At 38.8% G+C, this 18,418-nt stretch overlaps 1 protein-coding gene across 6 annotated transcripts in view; it reads left to right on the forward strand.

The window, feature by feature from the left end:
- Positions 1-1,924: 1,924 nt before the first annotated feature.
- Positions 1,925-18,418, forward strand: part of ABCC9 (ATP binding cassette subfamily C member 9) — a 156,531-nt gene continuing 140,037 nt past the window's right edge. For 5 of the 6 annotated variants that reach the window (XM_086401802.1, XM_086401801.1, XM_086401804.1 and 2 more), the window contains exons 1-5: positions 1,925-2,064; positions 2,161-2,276; positions 6,709-6,870; positions 8,209-8,350; positions 14,525-14,646. In XM_086401802.1, the coding sequence (XP_086257928.1) occupies positions 6,729-6,870; positions 8,209-8,350; positions 14,525-14,646 (406 nt within the window). In that variant the 5' untranslated portion in view covers positions 1,925-2,064; positions 2,161-2,276; positions 6,709-6,728. The remainder of the gene's footprint in view (positions 2,065-2,160; positions 2,277-6,708; positions 6,871-8,208; positions 8,351-14,524; positions 14,647-18,418) is intronic. The other variant, XM_086401806.1, reaches the window with a different exon arrangement.

Consider the following 18,418-nt stretch of genomic DNA (forward strand, 5'->3'; position numbering starts at 1 on the left):
TTGCAATCCCACGGACTACAGCGCTAACGTATGAAATTTGTCCATATTCGTGTGCATTGAATCAGTAATGTTATCCAACAACTCATTCTCTGTTTCCCTCTTCTTTTGCCTTCAATCTTTCCCAGCATCAGGATCTTTTCTAATGAGTTGGCTGTTTGCATCAAGTGGACAAAGTACTGGAGCTTCAGCATCAGTCTATTCAATGAGTTTTCAGGGTTGATTTCCTTTAGGATTGACTGGTTTGATCTCCTTGCTATCTCTCTATATCTAGATAGTCCAACCTGATTTTGTGTGGTCACACTCAGAGTCTGTCTCTTGGGACTATCTGCACCCCTCAATTCCAATTCGCTCTCCCTAGATGCTCTGGGAGCCTCTGGTTCCCCTAGAAGCTTGTTCACGGGGTCCCTGGGTACCAGCCACACTCTCCGGATCCCATCCTGGTAGCGCGCTCTCTCCTTGCGCGTGCGTCTGGGCTAACAGCTTCAGGCTGCGCTAGCCGAGCTTTCAAAGTCCGCGGGCCCGGAGTCTCTGGAACCCTCCCGGGCGCCGCCCCTCGAGTCCTCGCAGACCCGTAGCGGCCGCGGCTTCCAGATTCAATCGCTGGCGGAGGCCAGGCTTCACTAGGGGACGCAACGACCTTGCGAGCGGGAGGCGCCCGGGGGGAAAGCTCGGGGCTGGCAGGAAATAGGACGCTCTGTTCCTGAGTCGGAGCGGTAGCCAGGATTTGGGGTTCGGGTCTGGGGACCAGCTCCGGCTGCCCACAGCCCTGGAGCTATGCCCCTCGGGGGTCGCACACCGAGCCCTGGAGGCCCCAGCTCCCTCACCCGCACCCGACACCCCTCCCCCCGCCACCTCCCACCCCGGGCTGACCGTCCTTTATCAGATCAGAACAGTTGACGAAAACAATGGTTATTTCAAGTTGACAGGGCGATGACCCCTGATAAAAGCGAGTGTTAATTACAACGGTTGCCTGGGACAAAGTTTACCGCTTGCATCAAGAAGTGGGGGGGCGGGGGGGGGGTGTTAGATCTTGTGGGGTGAGTGTATTTTAAACACGTGATCGCTTTGAGACTTTGCGATCTCTCGGGGGCGGGGGGCAAGAGTGAGGGTAACTGTCTGTAAAACAGTAGAAAGAAAAAGCCACAGTTTCGGGGGGCAAGGGTTAAGGGTTCCCTTTTGGGAGCGCAGTGCCGGGCACAGAACACCAAGTTTCCCTAATTATTCAGCTGGAGCCCGCCTCACAAGGCGAGACATTCGCACAGCACGAATCCAGCCTGGCGGCCGGCTGCTCCGAGTGAAGTGAGCCCTTCATTTTCCCGATCAGCTCAGGAGGCGAAATAGTGAAACCCCCAAATCCGCTTCCTTACGTGGTTGCTAAAAGGGCGCGCGCAGAGCCTAGAGGGTGGGGGAAATTACAAGTGCAAGTGACTTTGGGTATACTAAGGTTAGTGATTCCCCCCACACCCGTTATCTGGGGATAACGGAATCGTAGATTCTAAGTTTCAGTGTCTAATGAGTTGCGGGGGCCGCACATCACTCTTAAAGCCCTTGTCAGGCGCGCCCCAAGTTTGTGGCTGGCGCGCGGACGGCTGGGCCGAGCGGGGGTGGGGAGGGTCTCCAGTCCCAGGCATTGCGCTCGGGGCTTCTGCTCAGTTTCCTGCCTCGGAGTGGCCGCGTCCGCCCCAGCCCAGAGCAGTGTGTGCAATCCAGAAACTCGATAGGAGGCAGCAGCTGATCACCCACCGCCCTAAAAATAATCCGCTCGGCGCCCGGCGCGCTTCGGCCAGGGGAAGGAAAGCGCTGGCTTTGGGGTGAGTGAGTCCGTGTCTTTTTCATAAATCTCATTTCAAGAGTTTCAAGGATAACCCTCAGTTGTCGATTTTGATCTAACAGCAAGCGGAAGGCTCCCGCGCTCTCTCGCAGCGCTTCGCCGTCGCTATTTCTAGGATTGAAGGGACCCGGCCCCAGCCCTGGGGGAAGAGAGGGCGTGGGGATCAGGTTTCCAGCTGTACTTAGAGAACTCTGGCCGGCTCCTGCTTAAACCAAGTGGATAAAGTGCAAAAAGTTAATACAATTGTGTTTTGTTTTTCCTTTTAGATATTTCCCGTCTTGTTCACGAAGTAACTTTCTGCTTAATTTCTGTCCCTCTTTGCTTTATAGGAGTTCTGCGTCCGGCTTTGAAATTTATACTTAAAGACAGAGTAGGAAGCTGGTGTTTTGAAGGTAAAGCAAGTGCACCAGTGGGGGTTTGAAGCAGCGTCAAGCGATTACCCAAGGTATCTATTTCTTGCTTTATTTCTACAGATTGGGATTTTTTTTAAAAAGGCCACTGGAGTGTCTGTGTAAGGAATCTTATCTACTTAGTAGTTTCAACATTTCCTTTGGTGTGCAACAGAACTTTGACGGGTGCGTTGAGATCAGACACTAAATCAGATGTCTGTCCTTTTTGCTGATGATTTCCTGCTTGGTTCTGTAGTTCATAGATAAATAGACCAATATCTTTTAATTCATGTTTTATAAACCATGGACTGAATAACTTCAAATAACTTATTATTAAATCCATTGATTTTCCTGAGTGATCCAATCCTGAGCATACCTGAGATGATGATAAAGCCCTGAATAAGTTCTTTAAAATATCGTGTTTCTGTCTTACAGTGTAATTTTGTTAATCTCTGAATAAGTAAAGGATGAGTTATTTTGTGTGTGAGAATGAAAGCTTTTATATTGCATTTAGTGTGCTTTCTTCAGGGGTCACCAGCTTGTTAAATTCTCTGTGATGACTCTTCCATCAGAACGGATACTGTTTTCTGGTGAACAGTGAAGAGTGCTAGTTTTCACTTTATTTTATATTCATCAACTGAATCCAAATGTTTTCAGTCCTGAGGGTGTGGAACTTTATAAGATGCATTTCAAGGCACAAGAACACTGAGGGTAATATCCATGAAATCATAAGTTTGGTCACCAAGACCTGTAGAAAGATCTGTTCTACAGACCATTCCTGTAATCAGAGTTTCACTTTTGGTGTTTGTGTTTCAAGTTCACTGGGTCAAATTCTCCAACCCTATCGACTGTCATAAACACTTGAACGTCTTTCTGTGTGTTTATGTTTGTGGGAAGAAGAATGTCCTGTCTTCTTCTCTGGCCTGCTTCCCTCTCTCTCTTCTCTTTGATGCTGGGGCCTGTCAGTGTTGGCTGAACTAGAAAGCTCGAAGGGGCGGGGCTGTCGGGTGTCACATGAGGGCATTTATCTGGGGAGAGCAGCAATTTATACCTTTCCTAAGTATCCCCAACTTAACCTGGGTTCCAGGAGGGAAACCCTGAATGACAGTTGGAGATTTAAGAATTAGTTTAAAAATCCTGATTGAATAAAATGCCTCAGGTGAACACAAATAATGTCAACAGGTCTACAATAAGTATACTTTTTCTCTGTCTTTATTCATGTTGAGTTGTAAGAAGAGTCGGCTGTTAAGAGTGTGCCACATGCAGGCTAGGTGTCTGGAGGAGGGGACTAAAGGGCAAGGGGAAGAGGATGAAAGAAGAGGCAGAAGAAAAAGCAAAAGGAGAGATGCAGTGAGCAGGTTGGGAGCCAAGGGGAAATGTGAGTTTTAAGATTATGGCAGAAGGAAAACAGCATTCTAAAGTTTTTACTCTATCCATATGCACTTTAGTGAGATTATGTCATTATGTATTTCCCAGTCTTTTGAATCATAACTTTTACATTATACCAAGACCTTTTGGGTTTTATCTAGTCCGATTTATACAGCCTAAGACCATAGGGACTGTTTCTGCCACGTGCACGTTGAATTCTTGGTGCCCAAGTTGCATGGTCAGCATCAATAAATATTTTTACACTTAATTAATACCTGAAGTCCCAGACGTCAAGTGCATGGCTCAAAATGTTCTTGGACTTTTTCAGGTTATTGTACTTCTCTGATATTTTCTTTCCACAGTTACACAGATTTATCCAAAGGTTACTTAATTGGTAGGTTTCAGGATTGATTAGATAACTGGCAGGCAGTGCTTATAGCTAATTAAGTGTGTGTGTATATATATATATATATATATATACACACATATATATCTATGTTTTGCAAATTCAGTTTATATTTTAGCAGCTGCCTTAATGATCATGATGAAATATCAAGTTTTAACATTGAATATAGCACTGAAATACTGTAACTTTCAATAACATTTTAAAACTAGTTTAAGAAAAATGGGAAACCCCAGTGGCTCAGGAGGTAAAGAATCCACTTGCAGTGCAGGAGATTCAAGAGATTCAATTCTTGGGTCAGGAAGATCCCCTGGAGAAGGAAATGGCAACTTATTCTAGTATTCTTGCCTGGGAAATCCCATGAACAGAGGAGCCTGGCAGGCTACAGTTCATGGGGTCACAAGAGTCAGACAGGACTGAGCATGCACATGCAATGAAAAAAAAAAAAAAAAAGTAAGCAAAGAAAAAAAAAGCAAAAAGAATTTCCCAGTTAGTTCTAGGAAACAGTTTATGCGTGCCTTTTGATTAAGTAAGCTTAAAGTTTCCTTTTATCATTTCTATTAAGTAAAGGAAATAGTCTTAAAAATTCCATTAAAAGCTATTTTTTTGTTTCTGTTTCCTCTATTTTTATCCAAAATATCCAACATATAATTATAAAACTCAGAACTTCCATTTTATTGATAATTTTAAAAGCTCAAGTCCTTTTGATTCTCTTATTAAGCTTAGAATCTTAACAGTTGGTAAGGATTTGGCAAGTGTATAAGCTGATCTTGAGTTTTTTTCTTTTAATATAATATTTTTTTTAAAAAAGATGAAAAAAGGTCTTGACTAGAGAGCATATAAAAAAGTATTACCAGAAATAATGTATGAGGAGAATTCCATATGACCATTGACAGACTGTCAACACACAGACTTTCTAACTAGTTCTTCTATTCATATGTTTTATAAAAATTTTGTTTAAAATTTGGTTTCTCCAATAGTTTGCCTCTGCTGCCTATCTTTTCTGTATAACACACTTTGTTTCTTTCTAGGAAACTATATGATTCGTGACCATCGCTAAATCAATTATGAATGAAAGGGAAGAGAAGAGGTACCACTTTAGCTATCCAAATCGTTGCCAACCTTGAATAATCTAATTCAGAATCCAGGGTGGCATAAATATGGAAAAGAAACAAAGTCCAGGGAGGTTGAAATCATAAAATACTACTTATTTTAATATGAATAGATAAGAAGTTTCTTTAAAAAATATAAGTCGGGAGCTATATGATGGAGTGGAATGAACATGGTTTATAGTCAGACACATGTGGGTGTGGATTCCAGCTTCTCTACTGGTTGGGAAGTTACTGAACCCATCTGAACACCCATATCATCATCTGTAAAATTCGATGAGCTCCACAGATATTGCTTCATGGTTCTGAGGGCTTACATGGTATATGCAAAGCTCGCAGAATGTAGTAAGTTCTAAGTAAATAGTGCTGCAGCCCATGAGGGGGACCGCTCAGTCCACGGTCTGCTGCAGTCCATGGGGTCGCAGAGTCAGAGTCGACCGAGCGACTCCACAACAACAAATAAATGGTAGGCATTATAGGAAGTTTTCCGAACACTAAAACTCTTGGTGGCATTTCACGGTAGTAAGAATTCATTTAAAATGTAAGTCAGAGCTTGTCACTCCTCTCATCTCCACCCTCTCAGTGGCTCCATTGCATTCCAAGTAGAAGCCAGAGTAGAAGCTCCATGTCCCACAATGGCTAAGATGACCGTGTGTAATCTTGTCCTCTGTTTCTTCTCCCAGCTTGTCCACGTCTCCTCTGATGGAATACAGCTCTCCAATAAAAAGGCATCCTTTGTTTCAAAATCTGAGTAGAGTGCATTTCATGTAAAAATATTGTCTGATTCTGGGACCTGTGTAGTTTCATTTTCTTGTCACTTGAATTATATTTAATTGGTCTTTAACACTTGATTTTACTGTTGTTCAGAGAAAGGCTGTATGCTGGTGGACTCCACATTGCTCTCTTGGTATTACTGTTTCCTGCAGTGAATGAAATGCTGCAGTAAATTGTGTTCAGCTGAAGCTGTTTGTGAAAGCATTTTCAATGAATGACCATGGGAAAGGATTTGATATTACAGCATTTTGACTTTTCAGTCAGTTTCATCTTCCCCTCCTTTTTCTGTATAAACAGCCATTTTTGGTTTTTGATAATTTATTTAGACAAACACTCCTTGGAGGTAGCACTATTGGTAGATATCAATTATAATGTATTTTCCAAATTAAAATGGAATATTTTAATCAGGAAAAAAACTATTGACAAGTGGACCTTATAGGATGTATAAGGCCTTTCTAAGTAATTCTCAAATAACTTTGACCACAAAGATTTCCTATTTCTTCAGCTACAAAGATAAAGGGGGTTAATTTTATGAAATAATACCTCTTTAAGGCTATATGCCTCATAGCTCAGTTGGTAAAGAATCTGCCTGCAATGCAGGAGTCTGCCCGGGTTTGATTCCTTGGTCCAGAAGATCCCCTGAAGAAGGAAATGGCAACCCATTCCACTCTTCTTGCCTGGAAAATCCATGGACAGAGGAGCCTGGTGGGCCACAGTCCACGGGGTCACAAGAGTCGGACATGACTTAGCAACTAAACCACCACCACCAAGGCTATAATTTAATGAAGGAGAATTTTGTAGTAAGAGGTTTTTCTTCCTTTCTCTCCCTTTTAGAGTGAACTATATAAGAAGAAATGAGCCTTTCATTCTGCGGTAATAACATTTCTTCCTATAATATCTATGATGGTGTGTTACAAAATCCCTGCTTTGTGGATGCCCTTAACCTGGTTCCTCATGTCTTCCTGCTGTTTATCACTTTCCCAATATTGTTCATTGGTAAGTAACCTACTTACCAAAGTAGAACATTCTTTTTTGTTGTATTTCTATGGTTAATAATTCCTTTTTGACATCCAGTTAACTTATTGAGAGCAATCGTTCTGACAGTGTTGTTTGCATCTCTGCCATGGAACACAGAAGCTGGCATTCTTCAAAAAGGGTATTCAAATCAAGTGGAATTAAAATTAACATTGTCAAAGAGAAATGGCTAAAAATGCAGACTATTCATAATCTTGGCTATTTGGGTTAGTGAGAAATCACAAATAAATCTCAAAGAAGTATCAGGTATAAGGAAAATTATAGTGATGCAAAGAAAGCCAGAGCCTGCCTGGAAGAGTTTAATAGCATAAATTATAGTAAAATATGTTAAATGTAACTAATTTTCAAATAATGAAGTTCTTTTGGGAACAATTTAGAGATGAATCAGTATTCTTTTCAAAGAATGCTTCAGGGGTCCGTTTTGTCCAGAAACAGAAATTTCTTCCTTCAGTACTTTTACCACTCATATCCCTCCCAACCCCATTCATTCTTGAAGTTTACGGGACTTCTCTATAGTTGAAAAATTGAGAGAGAAAACAAAACAAAAACAGCGGTGACAAGAGACAGAAGTAGGGTCTTGTCTTAGCACGCCATATATGAGTTGGCATTGCGCTGTTTTTGAGGGGAAACCATCAACATTTTCTAACATATAATCTGGTAACTTAATTTTTTTCTTCAATGAAGAGCTAAGGGTGAACCGGAAATGTTCTTGAGCCTCCTTAAAAATCTCATCAATGAACAAAGCTTTAGCTTTCTTTCAGAAAATATCAGTAGCACTATTGAATGGTGCTGGCTGAGTCATGGGTTATCATCTTTATTCCATGACATGCATGTGAGTAAGAGTTGACACAGCCAGTGGGCCCTATATCTTGTCACCGAGTGTGACCATTTTATTTTTTTGGTTAGGCCTCCCACAGATCCCATCTTTTGAAAGATTTGAGACTTTGAATTGCTTTTATTAACATCATCATTAATTTATTTTTCTTTTGAATGAATGAGATCTGTCAATAAGAATTGTGATGAGCATGAAATAACCAGGTTGTCACCCAGAGTTTGTTATTCCTGAGCTAGACAGCAAAGTTGATGTGTTAGCTTAGGGAAGCTTGGAAAAATCCTTTGAAATTATTCCTTTTTTTTTTTTTAACATAATGAAAATAGAGAAGGATTTATGTTGCTACCCTAGAAAGGAATAAGGTTTTAAGACCTCCTCTCCCCGATCTGCAAAGCATATCACAATGTAAATTATTTTCATGATTATAATTAATTCTTTATTTCTTTACCTTTTCCTCCTTTTTTCAGGGTGGGGGAGTCAAAGCTCGAAGGTACAGATTCATCACAACACATGGCTTCATTTTCCTGGACACAACCTGAGATGGATCCTTACATTTGCCCTCCTGTTCGTGCATGTTTGTGAAATAGCGGAAGGCATTGTTTCAGATTCGTAAGTGACTCCATTTAGTTAATGGGATTATGCTGTTCTAGTGGAAATGTTGATATGGATAGTAGCTAAGAGTGTACCAAGTCAGCCTTAACTTTTTGGTTATAACTTATTAGGTGCCACAGCAGTCACCAATTTTATACGATACACATGCCTATTGTCCTGTGTTTTCTGTACTGTATCCTTTCTCTGCTAACACAAGTTCAGATCTCTGGGGTTTGTGCTCATTGCTGTGCTTTCTGTTTCTTTATCTGCATTGCGCTGGCAGAAAGTTTTCTCCATTTAAACACCTCAATGATTATCTTATTTTTCAAAACAAATATAAATGATAAGAACAATTGTCTGTATTAACATACAGCTCTAACTGGCATATTTGTTGTTGTTGTTCAGTCGCTAAGTCATGTCCTACTCCTTGCGATCCCATGGACTGCAGCATGCCAGGCTCCCCTGTCCTTCATTATCTCTCAGAATCACATCCAATGAGTTGGTGATGTTATCTAACCTTCTCATCCTCTGTTGCCCTTTCTCTTCCTGCCCTTAATCTTTAAGAGCATCAGGGTCTTTTCCAATGAGTTGCCTCTTTGCATCAGGTGGCCAAAGTATTAGAGCTTCAGCTTCAGCGTCAGTCCTTCCAATGAATGTTCAAGGTTGATTTTCTTTAGGATTGACTGTTTTGATTTCCTTGTCATCCAAGTTTAATATATTTATGTATAAATATATAACCAGTTCTCAGATATTTCTATTTATTTTGTAAAACTGCAGAGATAGATGAGGCAGGCATTAAAAGAGTCTGAGAATCAATGAGGATATGACTACAAATTGAGGCAGAGTACATAATTATTTCAAAATCATGATTTGCTATAAAACCCCTATTTTTAAAGGAATTTTGTCTTTCTTATAGAAGAAGTTTATATTAAGCAGTTAGAATGTAATGAATTCTATTTATAAAGCTGAACATAATGCATGATAATATTTTTATTACATAATAATAGAAAATAAACACAAGTAATAGGGAAACTTCGATTATGAAATTATGCTAAATGGTGTATCTTTCATTGAAGAATTGATAGGAAAAAATCTTTAAAGTCTATGAAATGAAAGCTTCAAAACTCATTTTCTTCTTATCTAATAAGAACCTCCCCTGACATCTGTTTATGTTTTTCTGTTGCAATAAACAAGGAGTGAAACTTAGAGACTTTTGTCATGGAGCCATCTATTTTGTAATGTTTTATGATAGTTCTTTGCATTTATGTACACATCTTAGTTTCTGATTAAAAGGAAAATTAAAGACCCTAAGTCTCCTCTCCAAGCATTTAGAAGCTTATCAGCCATTATTTTATTGAGAATTGCTTACAACTCTTTGGCATATTTATGCTATGTTGTATTGCTGCTGCTGCTGCTGCTACTAAGTCGCTTCAGTCGTGTCCGACTCTGTGCGACCCCACAGACGGCAGCCCACCAGGCTCTGCCGTCCCTGGGATTCTCCAGGCAAGAACACTGGAGTGGGTTGCCATTTCCTTCTCCAATGCATGAAAGTGAAAAGTGAAAGTGAAGTCGTTCAGTCGTGTCTGACTCTTCGCGACCCCATGGACTGCAGCCCACCAGGCTCCTCGGTCCATGGGATTTTCCAGGCAAGAGTACTGGAGTGGGGTGCCATTGCCTTCTCCGTATGTTGTATTAGCATAACCAATTTTAGTCTTCATTTTTTAATTCCCTTACCATATGGGCTGACCCTCCATGTTGTTATGTGTTTGTATAAAGTGGAAGATAGTAGAAGTCCCATGAGTCCTAAAAAGTTGACATCAAGTAGGGAGAGATGGCTCCTCCTTTCCAGCCTCATGGTTGATGTGTAGGTTCAGAGACTTTAGGACAGAGGCTGAGATAATAATGAGGACATATACTTATGGGGGAAACCTGTTTCACAGCAGTAGTGATGCAAGAGACCCATGCTTAAAACAAGCAGAAATACGCTCTTGATCTTGTGTAGCCTCTCCCATTCTTTAGCTACAGACTCTGATCCTTGCCCTTTTCATCCAGAACTCCTAAAAAGACATCTTTCAGGGACTTTTTTGGTGGTCCAGTGGTTAAGACTTCTCATTCCAATGCCAGGGGCATGGGTTCGATCCCTGGTCAGGGAACTAAGAACCCTGCAAGCTATAAGGCAAGACCAGGGGGGAAGAAAAAAACAAAGACATCTTCCAGTATTTCTGAATAACTGGAAGATTTAGTTTGGTTTCTCTCTTACCTTGTCCTAGTATGGAAGCTGCTTCTACAAGAATGCCAAAGAATATGAATGACACTTTCATGGGTATCTTTTCCTCTTTAACACACTTATTATATTAAGACCCTGCTGATTATGCCTTCCTTCTTTCCTTCTTTCTTTTTTTTTTTAAACAAAACTTTATGAACTATTTTTTACTTAAAATACCACAGATGTTCACTGTAGTTTCACTATAAGTGAAATAATGCAAAGACTTTCCTAATTGAATATTGGATTTTTTAAATTAATAGTAATACAAATATTTAAGCTATTGATTTTTCTTTTTACAGAAATACATCCTGTTTTACACAGGTTTTCATAAGAAATGTTCTCTTTTTTTACTTCTGTCTAAATAATTTGTGATTCCAGTGAAGAAACCCTTCTAGGCCTAAGAATCATTTTTAGTTTGCTCTTCAGTATAATTTGATTAGTTTATTACTAAAGCATGTCATTCGTTAAATGAATGCCTTTGGGAATTTATTAGCATTTTTCAAGATAGTCAAATATTTGGTTAATTAATATAATTAATAAGCATTAAGAATTTACTGATTGGATTATTCAAGTCCTTGTGTTGATTATTTTTTACTATTCTTCAAATGATAAAAGCGTGCATTAAAATCACTATTACTGTGTTTTCATTTAGGTTTTTATTTTCCATCATTTTCTCTTTTTTGAAATTGTTTTCTGTGATATATAGTTTTTGGTTTTCTCTTGAACTTTCCTGACTAAAGATTTTCTACCATAATGGGATATATATGCTTCAATACTATATATCTACCATTTGATTATTTATACCAGAATACCGAAGTCTGCAAATTATTCTCTAAAAATAGTAGTGTAGTGTAGTGTAGTATTAGTCATTCAGTTGTGTCCGACTCCCTGCAACCCCGTAGACTGTGGCCCGCCAGACTCCTCTGTCCATGGGATTTTCCAGGCAAGAACACTGGACTGGATTGCCATTCCCTTCTACAAAAAATAGGAGAGGTTAAAGGAAAGAATTGAGTTTGGGGCACCACTCAAAACCTATACTACTTTGTAAGGAGAGCAGTAACACTATGAAAGGAATCTTAATAAAATACTGCTGCTGCTGCTGCTAAGTCACTTCAGTCGTGTCCGACTCTGTGCTAGTATGGTTAAAAATCACTAAAAAAAAAAAATACTATAAACATAAACCTTACTGTAGCTTCTGCTGTCTTTATTAATCCTTCATTACTGCCTTCCTTACTGATGATTGTTATTCTTTTTCAAGATAACTTGAATTGACTACTTAATTTATTTATTATAATAATTTCTTATTGAATTTGTTTAAGATTACAAACTTTCTTCTGGGTATGGTTTTAAACTGCATTATATAGGCCTTCACAGGTAATCTGCTTATTTTAAAATTTTCTAAATATTTTTTTTAATTCTGTCTTTTCTTTAATAAATAAAGAGTATTAGAAGCATTTAAAATTTTTTACTGATGAAATATTTATTTCCTATTTTTTCTCTTTGATTATTTGAACTATTTCTGGGAGGTAGTTGGTGTTTTGTAAGCCAACTCTTACATGATCGTAATATTATCACATTTTCATTATCTTGTCAGTATTCATGACTCCAAATCTCTGCATACACTTGCCTGTTAGACAGCTTCTTTTGCAGATTTATTAGAAACCTTCACAATCCACACATTCCTGTTGAAACATATTAGCTTCCTCTCTCCAATGGGCTTTTCCTCTCAAAATCTTATTTGGTTGTACCATTATCTTCTCAAGCACCCTGGGGATTATTCTCCCCATTGCCATCACCATCACACTCATACTCACTGTTAAAAGTCCTGTCCATGTTGACATTTTCCGAAGGGATTATTTCCTCCATGTTACTGCTGCCAAAGCTTAACTTGGGCTTTCATCATCCCTCATCAGGCCTCTCCCCGTAGTTTCCTAACTACGGTCCTTCCTTTGTGTCTCTCCTCTCACCTCAGACACACATTACCTGCCAACTCCATTATCCATACTACTACTACCAGATTGATCTGTTTCTAAAACCCTAATCTGATGGTACCACTTCCTTGTTAAAGTATTTGTGTTTTCTGCAAGACTAGATTTCAGCTCCTTACCACAGCACATGAAGCCTTTCATAATATATCCAAACTCAAACTTTCTATTTAAGGGACATTAAACTTCTTGGAACTTTGCCCATTCTATACCCTGCTTATTAAGTGCTCTTGCACAAGTTTCCGGATGAGTGGCTTCCTTTTTATATTTCAGTTTCCATTGTCAGCTATACCTCTTCTGATATGACCTTCCTAAATTGTTTCTCTTTCCCGCATTCGCAGACTACTTACTTTCTTCTTGATATCATCTGTGTACTAATACATTTAAATCATTTGAGAAAATGTAAATGTTTAGCTGTATGGCATTTTTAATACAAATGGAATTGAGGGCTATCTGCACATTGTCCTGGCATATTTCTGATCTAACTGAAGCTCTTTGTTGCCCTCAGAAGGAAGTGTCATGTCCTTGCAGTCACACTGAATTGCTTAAAGTACCCTTGAATGTATGGGCTTCCCAGGTGGCTCAGTGGTGAAGAATCTGCCTACCAATGTAGGAGATGTGGGTTCGATCCCTGGGTCGGGAAGATCCAGTGGAGGAGGAAATGGCAACCCCACTCCAGTATTCTTGTCTGGAGAATCCCATGGACAGAGGAGTCTGGTGGGCTACAGTCCCCGTGGTTGCAAAAGAGTCTGACACAACTGAGCAACTACACAACAGCAACCACAACTCTTGAACATGTCTAGACTCTCTACTTGGAACAGTCTTCCTATCCTTCCTCTGAGTAGCAGTTCCTCATTCTTAAGGTCTCAGTTTAGAAGTCACTTCTTTCAGGGCTTTCTCTGTCTCAGGCACTAGTTCTACATGAATTCCCAGTCCCTTCACCTATGTTATAATTTCTTGTTTCCGGTTGTTCTTCTCAGTGGACTCCAGACTTTGTGACCACAGACACTGTATCTTATCTTGTTCATTGTTGTATCCCACAATCTAATGCGGTGTCTGGACCAACAAACATATACATGTGTTGAATGAATTAATGAATGTGGAGAAATCATTGAAGACCATGAATGAGTGAGTGAAAGTCGGTCAGTCGTGTTCGACTCTTTGCGACCCCATAGACTAATACAGCCCTTAGAATTCTCTAGGCCAGAATATTGGAGTGGGTAGCCTTTCCCTTCTCCAGGGGATCTTCCCAACCCAGGGATTGAACCCAGGTCTCCCACATTGCAAGAGGATTCTTTACCAGCTGAGCCACAAGGGAAACCCATTGAAGACCATAACGTTTGGGAAAACTATCACAAGAATAAATGTTCTTTCACATACAGTAGAGTTCATATGGAGTTTATTGTTTTTACTCGCTTTAGGTTAAATTATTTCAGCAGTTCTGCCCTTCAAGATAGGAATAGTTATCTATTTGCTTTTGTTGTAAGCATTGTAATGTTTTGTTTAGCTGTATTTATCCAACCCTCCATGTTAGGATAAACCCTTTCAGCAGAATTATATTTCCTTGGGCTTCCCTGGTGGCTCATTGGTAAAAAAATCTGCCTTCCAATGCAGGAGGCATGGGTTCGATCCCTAAGTCAGGTAGATCCCTTGGAGAAGGAAATGGCAAACCATTCCAGTATTTTTGCTTGGGAAATCCCACGGACAGAGGAGCCTGGCGGGCTACAGTCAATGGGGCCACAAAGAGTTAGACACGACTTAGTGATTGAGCACTCAAGGTAGTCTCCCTTATTTGTTCTCTTAGCATTCTGTATATAAAATACCTCATTCTGCATTTTAAATATTGGTAAGGGAGCATTTTAATGAAAAAACTGGAAGCAGCAATGAGAAACTGTCTGGAACCTTCAGCTGTAGACACTGACACTGTACCACTCTCTGTAGACGGCGGGAGTCGAGGCATCTCCACCTCTTCATGCCTGCGGTGATGGGATTTGTTGCTACCACCACATCCATAGTATATTATCATAATATTGAAACATCAAATTTTCCTAAGTTACTTTTAGGTGAGTATGATCAAGTGCTGTTGTTATTTTTTCCCAAAGAACTATTTGGTTTTCTTTTTCCTCAGAATAAATTCTCTCAGCACTGGTTGGACTGGAAGGCATGGGAAAACCATAATAATTTATTCTTGTTAGTCTCCCATTCAATGTGGAGATGTAGTCAGTTGTTTATTGCTCTAGGCTGTGAAAACTCCATCCCCTCAGGACATCTAATGAGCAAGTCACCTGAGCTATTTCTGTGTATTTCTGACTCTGGCTTGGGAGTCTTGAGGCATTTCCAAAGACCTGGATACTGTGGGCATGTCACACTCTTCTTGGGATTTCTGTCGAGACATATATAGGGGCACGGGGAGGCTCTTTGCAACAGAGTGTGCTCCATTGTATGCTAACAACAATACTGTCTGAGCAACAGCTGCCCCAGAGCACAGCCCCTCACCTCGCATCCTGTTTAGCATTATTTTTTCTAAGCCTCTCTTGCCTTCTTGTCCTGTGGAAATCAGAGACTGTCTAAAGTTTTCCCAATTTTATATTCTGCTTTATGCTGAAATGATTGAACTAATCCCAAATAGTTATAAATATAATACTCTGATCCATCCTTGCATTCCTTAATGGACACTTTCATACAGAAAGCTGAGATGAAGATTACAGAACATAGATTATGCATGGGCTGCAGGGGCCTCTGTGTCCTCTAAATAGGCAAGATCGTATGTGTTTGTGTGAATGTTTTGTTTTCTAAGGTTTATGGATTTGGTTTGATTGCTATTTGATGAAAATGACATCGACTACTACAATTAGGAAAAGCAATAATTAAACCATGCAAATATTATTTTATTTGCATATCCAGCAGGCATCAAAATTTGAAGTGAATAAGTGATAAGTGCTGTTTATTTAATTCTGTGTTGCATCACGTTATATGATTTGGTAAAGGTAATCAAACAAAGACAAGTTGTCAGAATTAAATATTACTTTAAAAGGCTTGTCCAAATCCTAATTATCTTAATAGAAAGCTGTTTGGTTCAACATGGTAGGCAAACATTATCAGAGAAATCTTTTTTTTTTAATTAAATTTATTTATTTTAATTAGACCAGAAAGGCAACAGCAAAAATAAATGTGGCATTGAGAATTCGATACTCTAGAGAATGTTTCTGAAAACCTGATGAGGATATAAGAGTTATAAGATGTGATTAGAAAGGAGATATGCATTTTAATAATATTTTAAGAGAAATGCAGTCAGAATCCTGCTCTAAATTTTTATGTAGATATAAGCCAGAGGGCACAAACTGATCATATTTCTGAAAGGACTTATAGAATTAAAAGCTTATCTAACTTTTTCCTTACTTTTGGTTCAGTTCAGTCACTCAGTCATGTCCGATTCTTTGCAACCCCATGAATCACAGCACGCCAGGCCTCCCTGTCCATCACCAACTCCCGGAGTTCACTCAAACTCATGTCCATTAAGTTGGTGATGCCATCCAGCCATCTATCTCATCCTCTGTTGTCCCCTTCTCCTCCTGCCCCCAATCCCTCCCAGCATCAGAGTCTTTTCCAATGAGTCAACTCTTCGCATGAGGGAGGAATATTTGGATCTAGAAGAGTCACACATTTTTAGAACACATAACTAGTAATTTTGTCCCAACATTACATTATAAACATTACCAAACATATAGAAAATTGAAAGAATTATATGAATACTCATTTTCCTACCACCTAAATTCTTCTATTATTTTCTTCTATTTATTTTATCAAGTATCTGCTTTCCTCTATTCATCTGTCAATTCATCCCAATTTTTTGATGCATTTTAAAGTATGTTGCAGGAATTGATATTCATCACTTCCTGATTATTTCAGCATGCACATTATTAGCTAAAGTTAAATATTTGCAGTTCTTTTTGTAAGATAAAATTTACATACCAAAGTACAGAAATCTTAATCTACTAAATGCACACACCTGTATAACTCTGTAATGATCTAAAGTGTTGCCATCATCCTTGAAAATTTTATTGTGCTCCTTACTAATCAGTCCTTTTTTCATCTCTATGTCGGAACATCTAATCTGATTTTTTTCTCACTGTAGATTAGATTTGCCTGTTGCAGAACTTCACGTAGATTGAATCATGCAATGTAAACTCTTCTAAGACTGCTTTCTCTCAGCAGAATTTTTGGAGGCTCATCCATAACAGTTTCAGTTGTATTTTGTTCTTGTGATTTTTGGATTATATTCTGTTATATACCACAAATATTCCATAAATATACTACAGTTTTTCCATTCTCTTGTTAATAGTCTCCTGGACTGTCTCCAGATTTTGACTATCATGAAAAAAAAAACAAACTGCTATAAACATTCATGTGCAAGGGGTTTTTTTGTTTGTGTTTGTGTGTGAATTATGTTTTATTTCTCTTGGGTAAATACCTAGGAGTGGAATTGCCGGGTCAAAGGGTAAGGACATGAATGTTTATATTTGTGAGAAACTACTAGATCGTTTCTCAGTGGTTTATTTTACACACACTAACAGCATATGGGAATTCCAGTGGTTTCACATCCATTTGAAGATCTTGATTTTCTAATTTAGCCATGCTGGTGTTTACGGATAACACATTGTGGTTTTAATCTGCATTTCCCTGCTGACTAATGATCTTGAGCAGTTTTGATGAGTTTATTGGCCATTTGTTATCTTTGTGAAGTGCCTGTTCATATCTCCTGCCACTTTTTATGGCATTGCACTTTGATTATGGAGTTGTAGCAGTATTTTGTATATACTAGACACTAGTATGTCATTAGACACATGTTTTAAGAATATTTCCCTCCCAGTCTGTGGCTTGCAAGCTCATTTACTTAATAGGGTCTTTTGATGAGCAGAAGATTTTAATTTTAATGTGGTATAATTTATCATCTTTTCATGTAAAATTACTGCTCTGTCTCTTAAGAAATCTTTGCCTTCCCTCAAAATATACTTCCCACGTATATTCTTGTTTTTTTTTAAGACTCTTTATAGTTTCAGTTTTTATTTTTAGGACCGTGACCCATTTGAAGTTATTTGTGTGGATGGTATATAAGGTGTCACGTTACTTTTTTTCCAAATGTACATCTATGTGTTTGAGCACCATTTGCACACTAGACTTTCCATTTCTCATTGGATTGCTTTGGGACCTTTCTAAAAGATTAAAGCAAGTGCCTGTTTAAATATAATCTATTTCTTACCTTTATATTTTCCATTCCTTTAATCCATTCATGGACTTTTATGTCATCACTATTCTGTCTTGATTACTATAACTTTGGAGGTCTTGAAGTCATGTATTATGACTATATAGCTTGTTTTCTTTGTTTTTCTCCCAAGACTATTTTGGATAGTTTAATTCTTTTTCATTACCATGTGCAGGTTAGAATCAGGTTATCAGTTTCTACTGAAAAAAAAAAAATTCCTGGTGGGGTTTTGATAGGGATTGCACTGAATGAACAGAACAATTTGGGGGACGAAATGACATCTTAAAAATGTTGAGTCTTGCAGTTTATTATCTACTGTTATAGATCTTTCATTTCTTATAGCAATATTTTTTAAATTTTAATGTAAAGGTCTTTTATGTCTTGCTAAGAATTATTACTAGGTTTTTTGTTGTATTAAAAATTTTATTTTCCAATTGTTCTGCCATTGTATAAATGCAGTTGGGTTTGTATATTGACTTTGCATCTTGCTACCTTGGAAATTCAATTAAAAAATAATTAAAATTACTTTAACTTATTTCTCTGTAAGTTTTTTGGGATTTTCTATATAAACA

This window comes from Bos grunniens, chromosome 5 (assembly GCF_055505025.1).
Source record: "Bos grunniens cultivar Pamir isolate PY7600 chromosome 5, Bosgru_T2T1.0, whole genome shotgun sequence".
Lineage (NCBI taxonomy): Eukaryota > Metazoa > Chordata > Mammalia > Artiodactyla > Bovidae > Bos > Bos grunniens.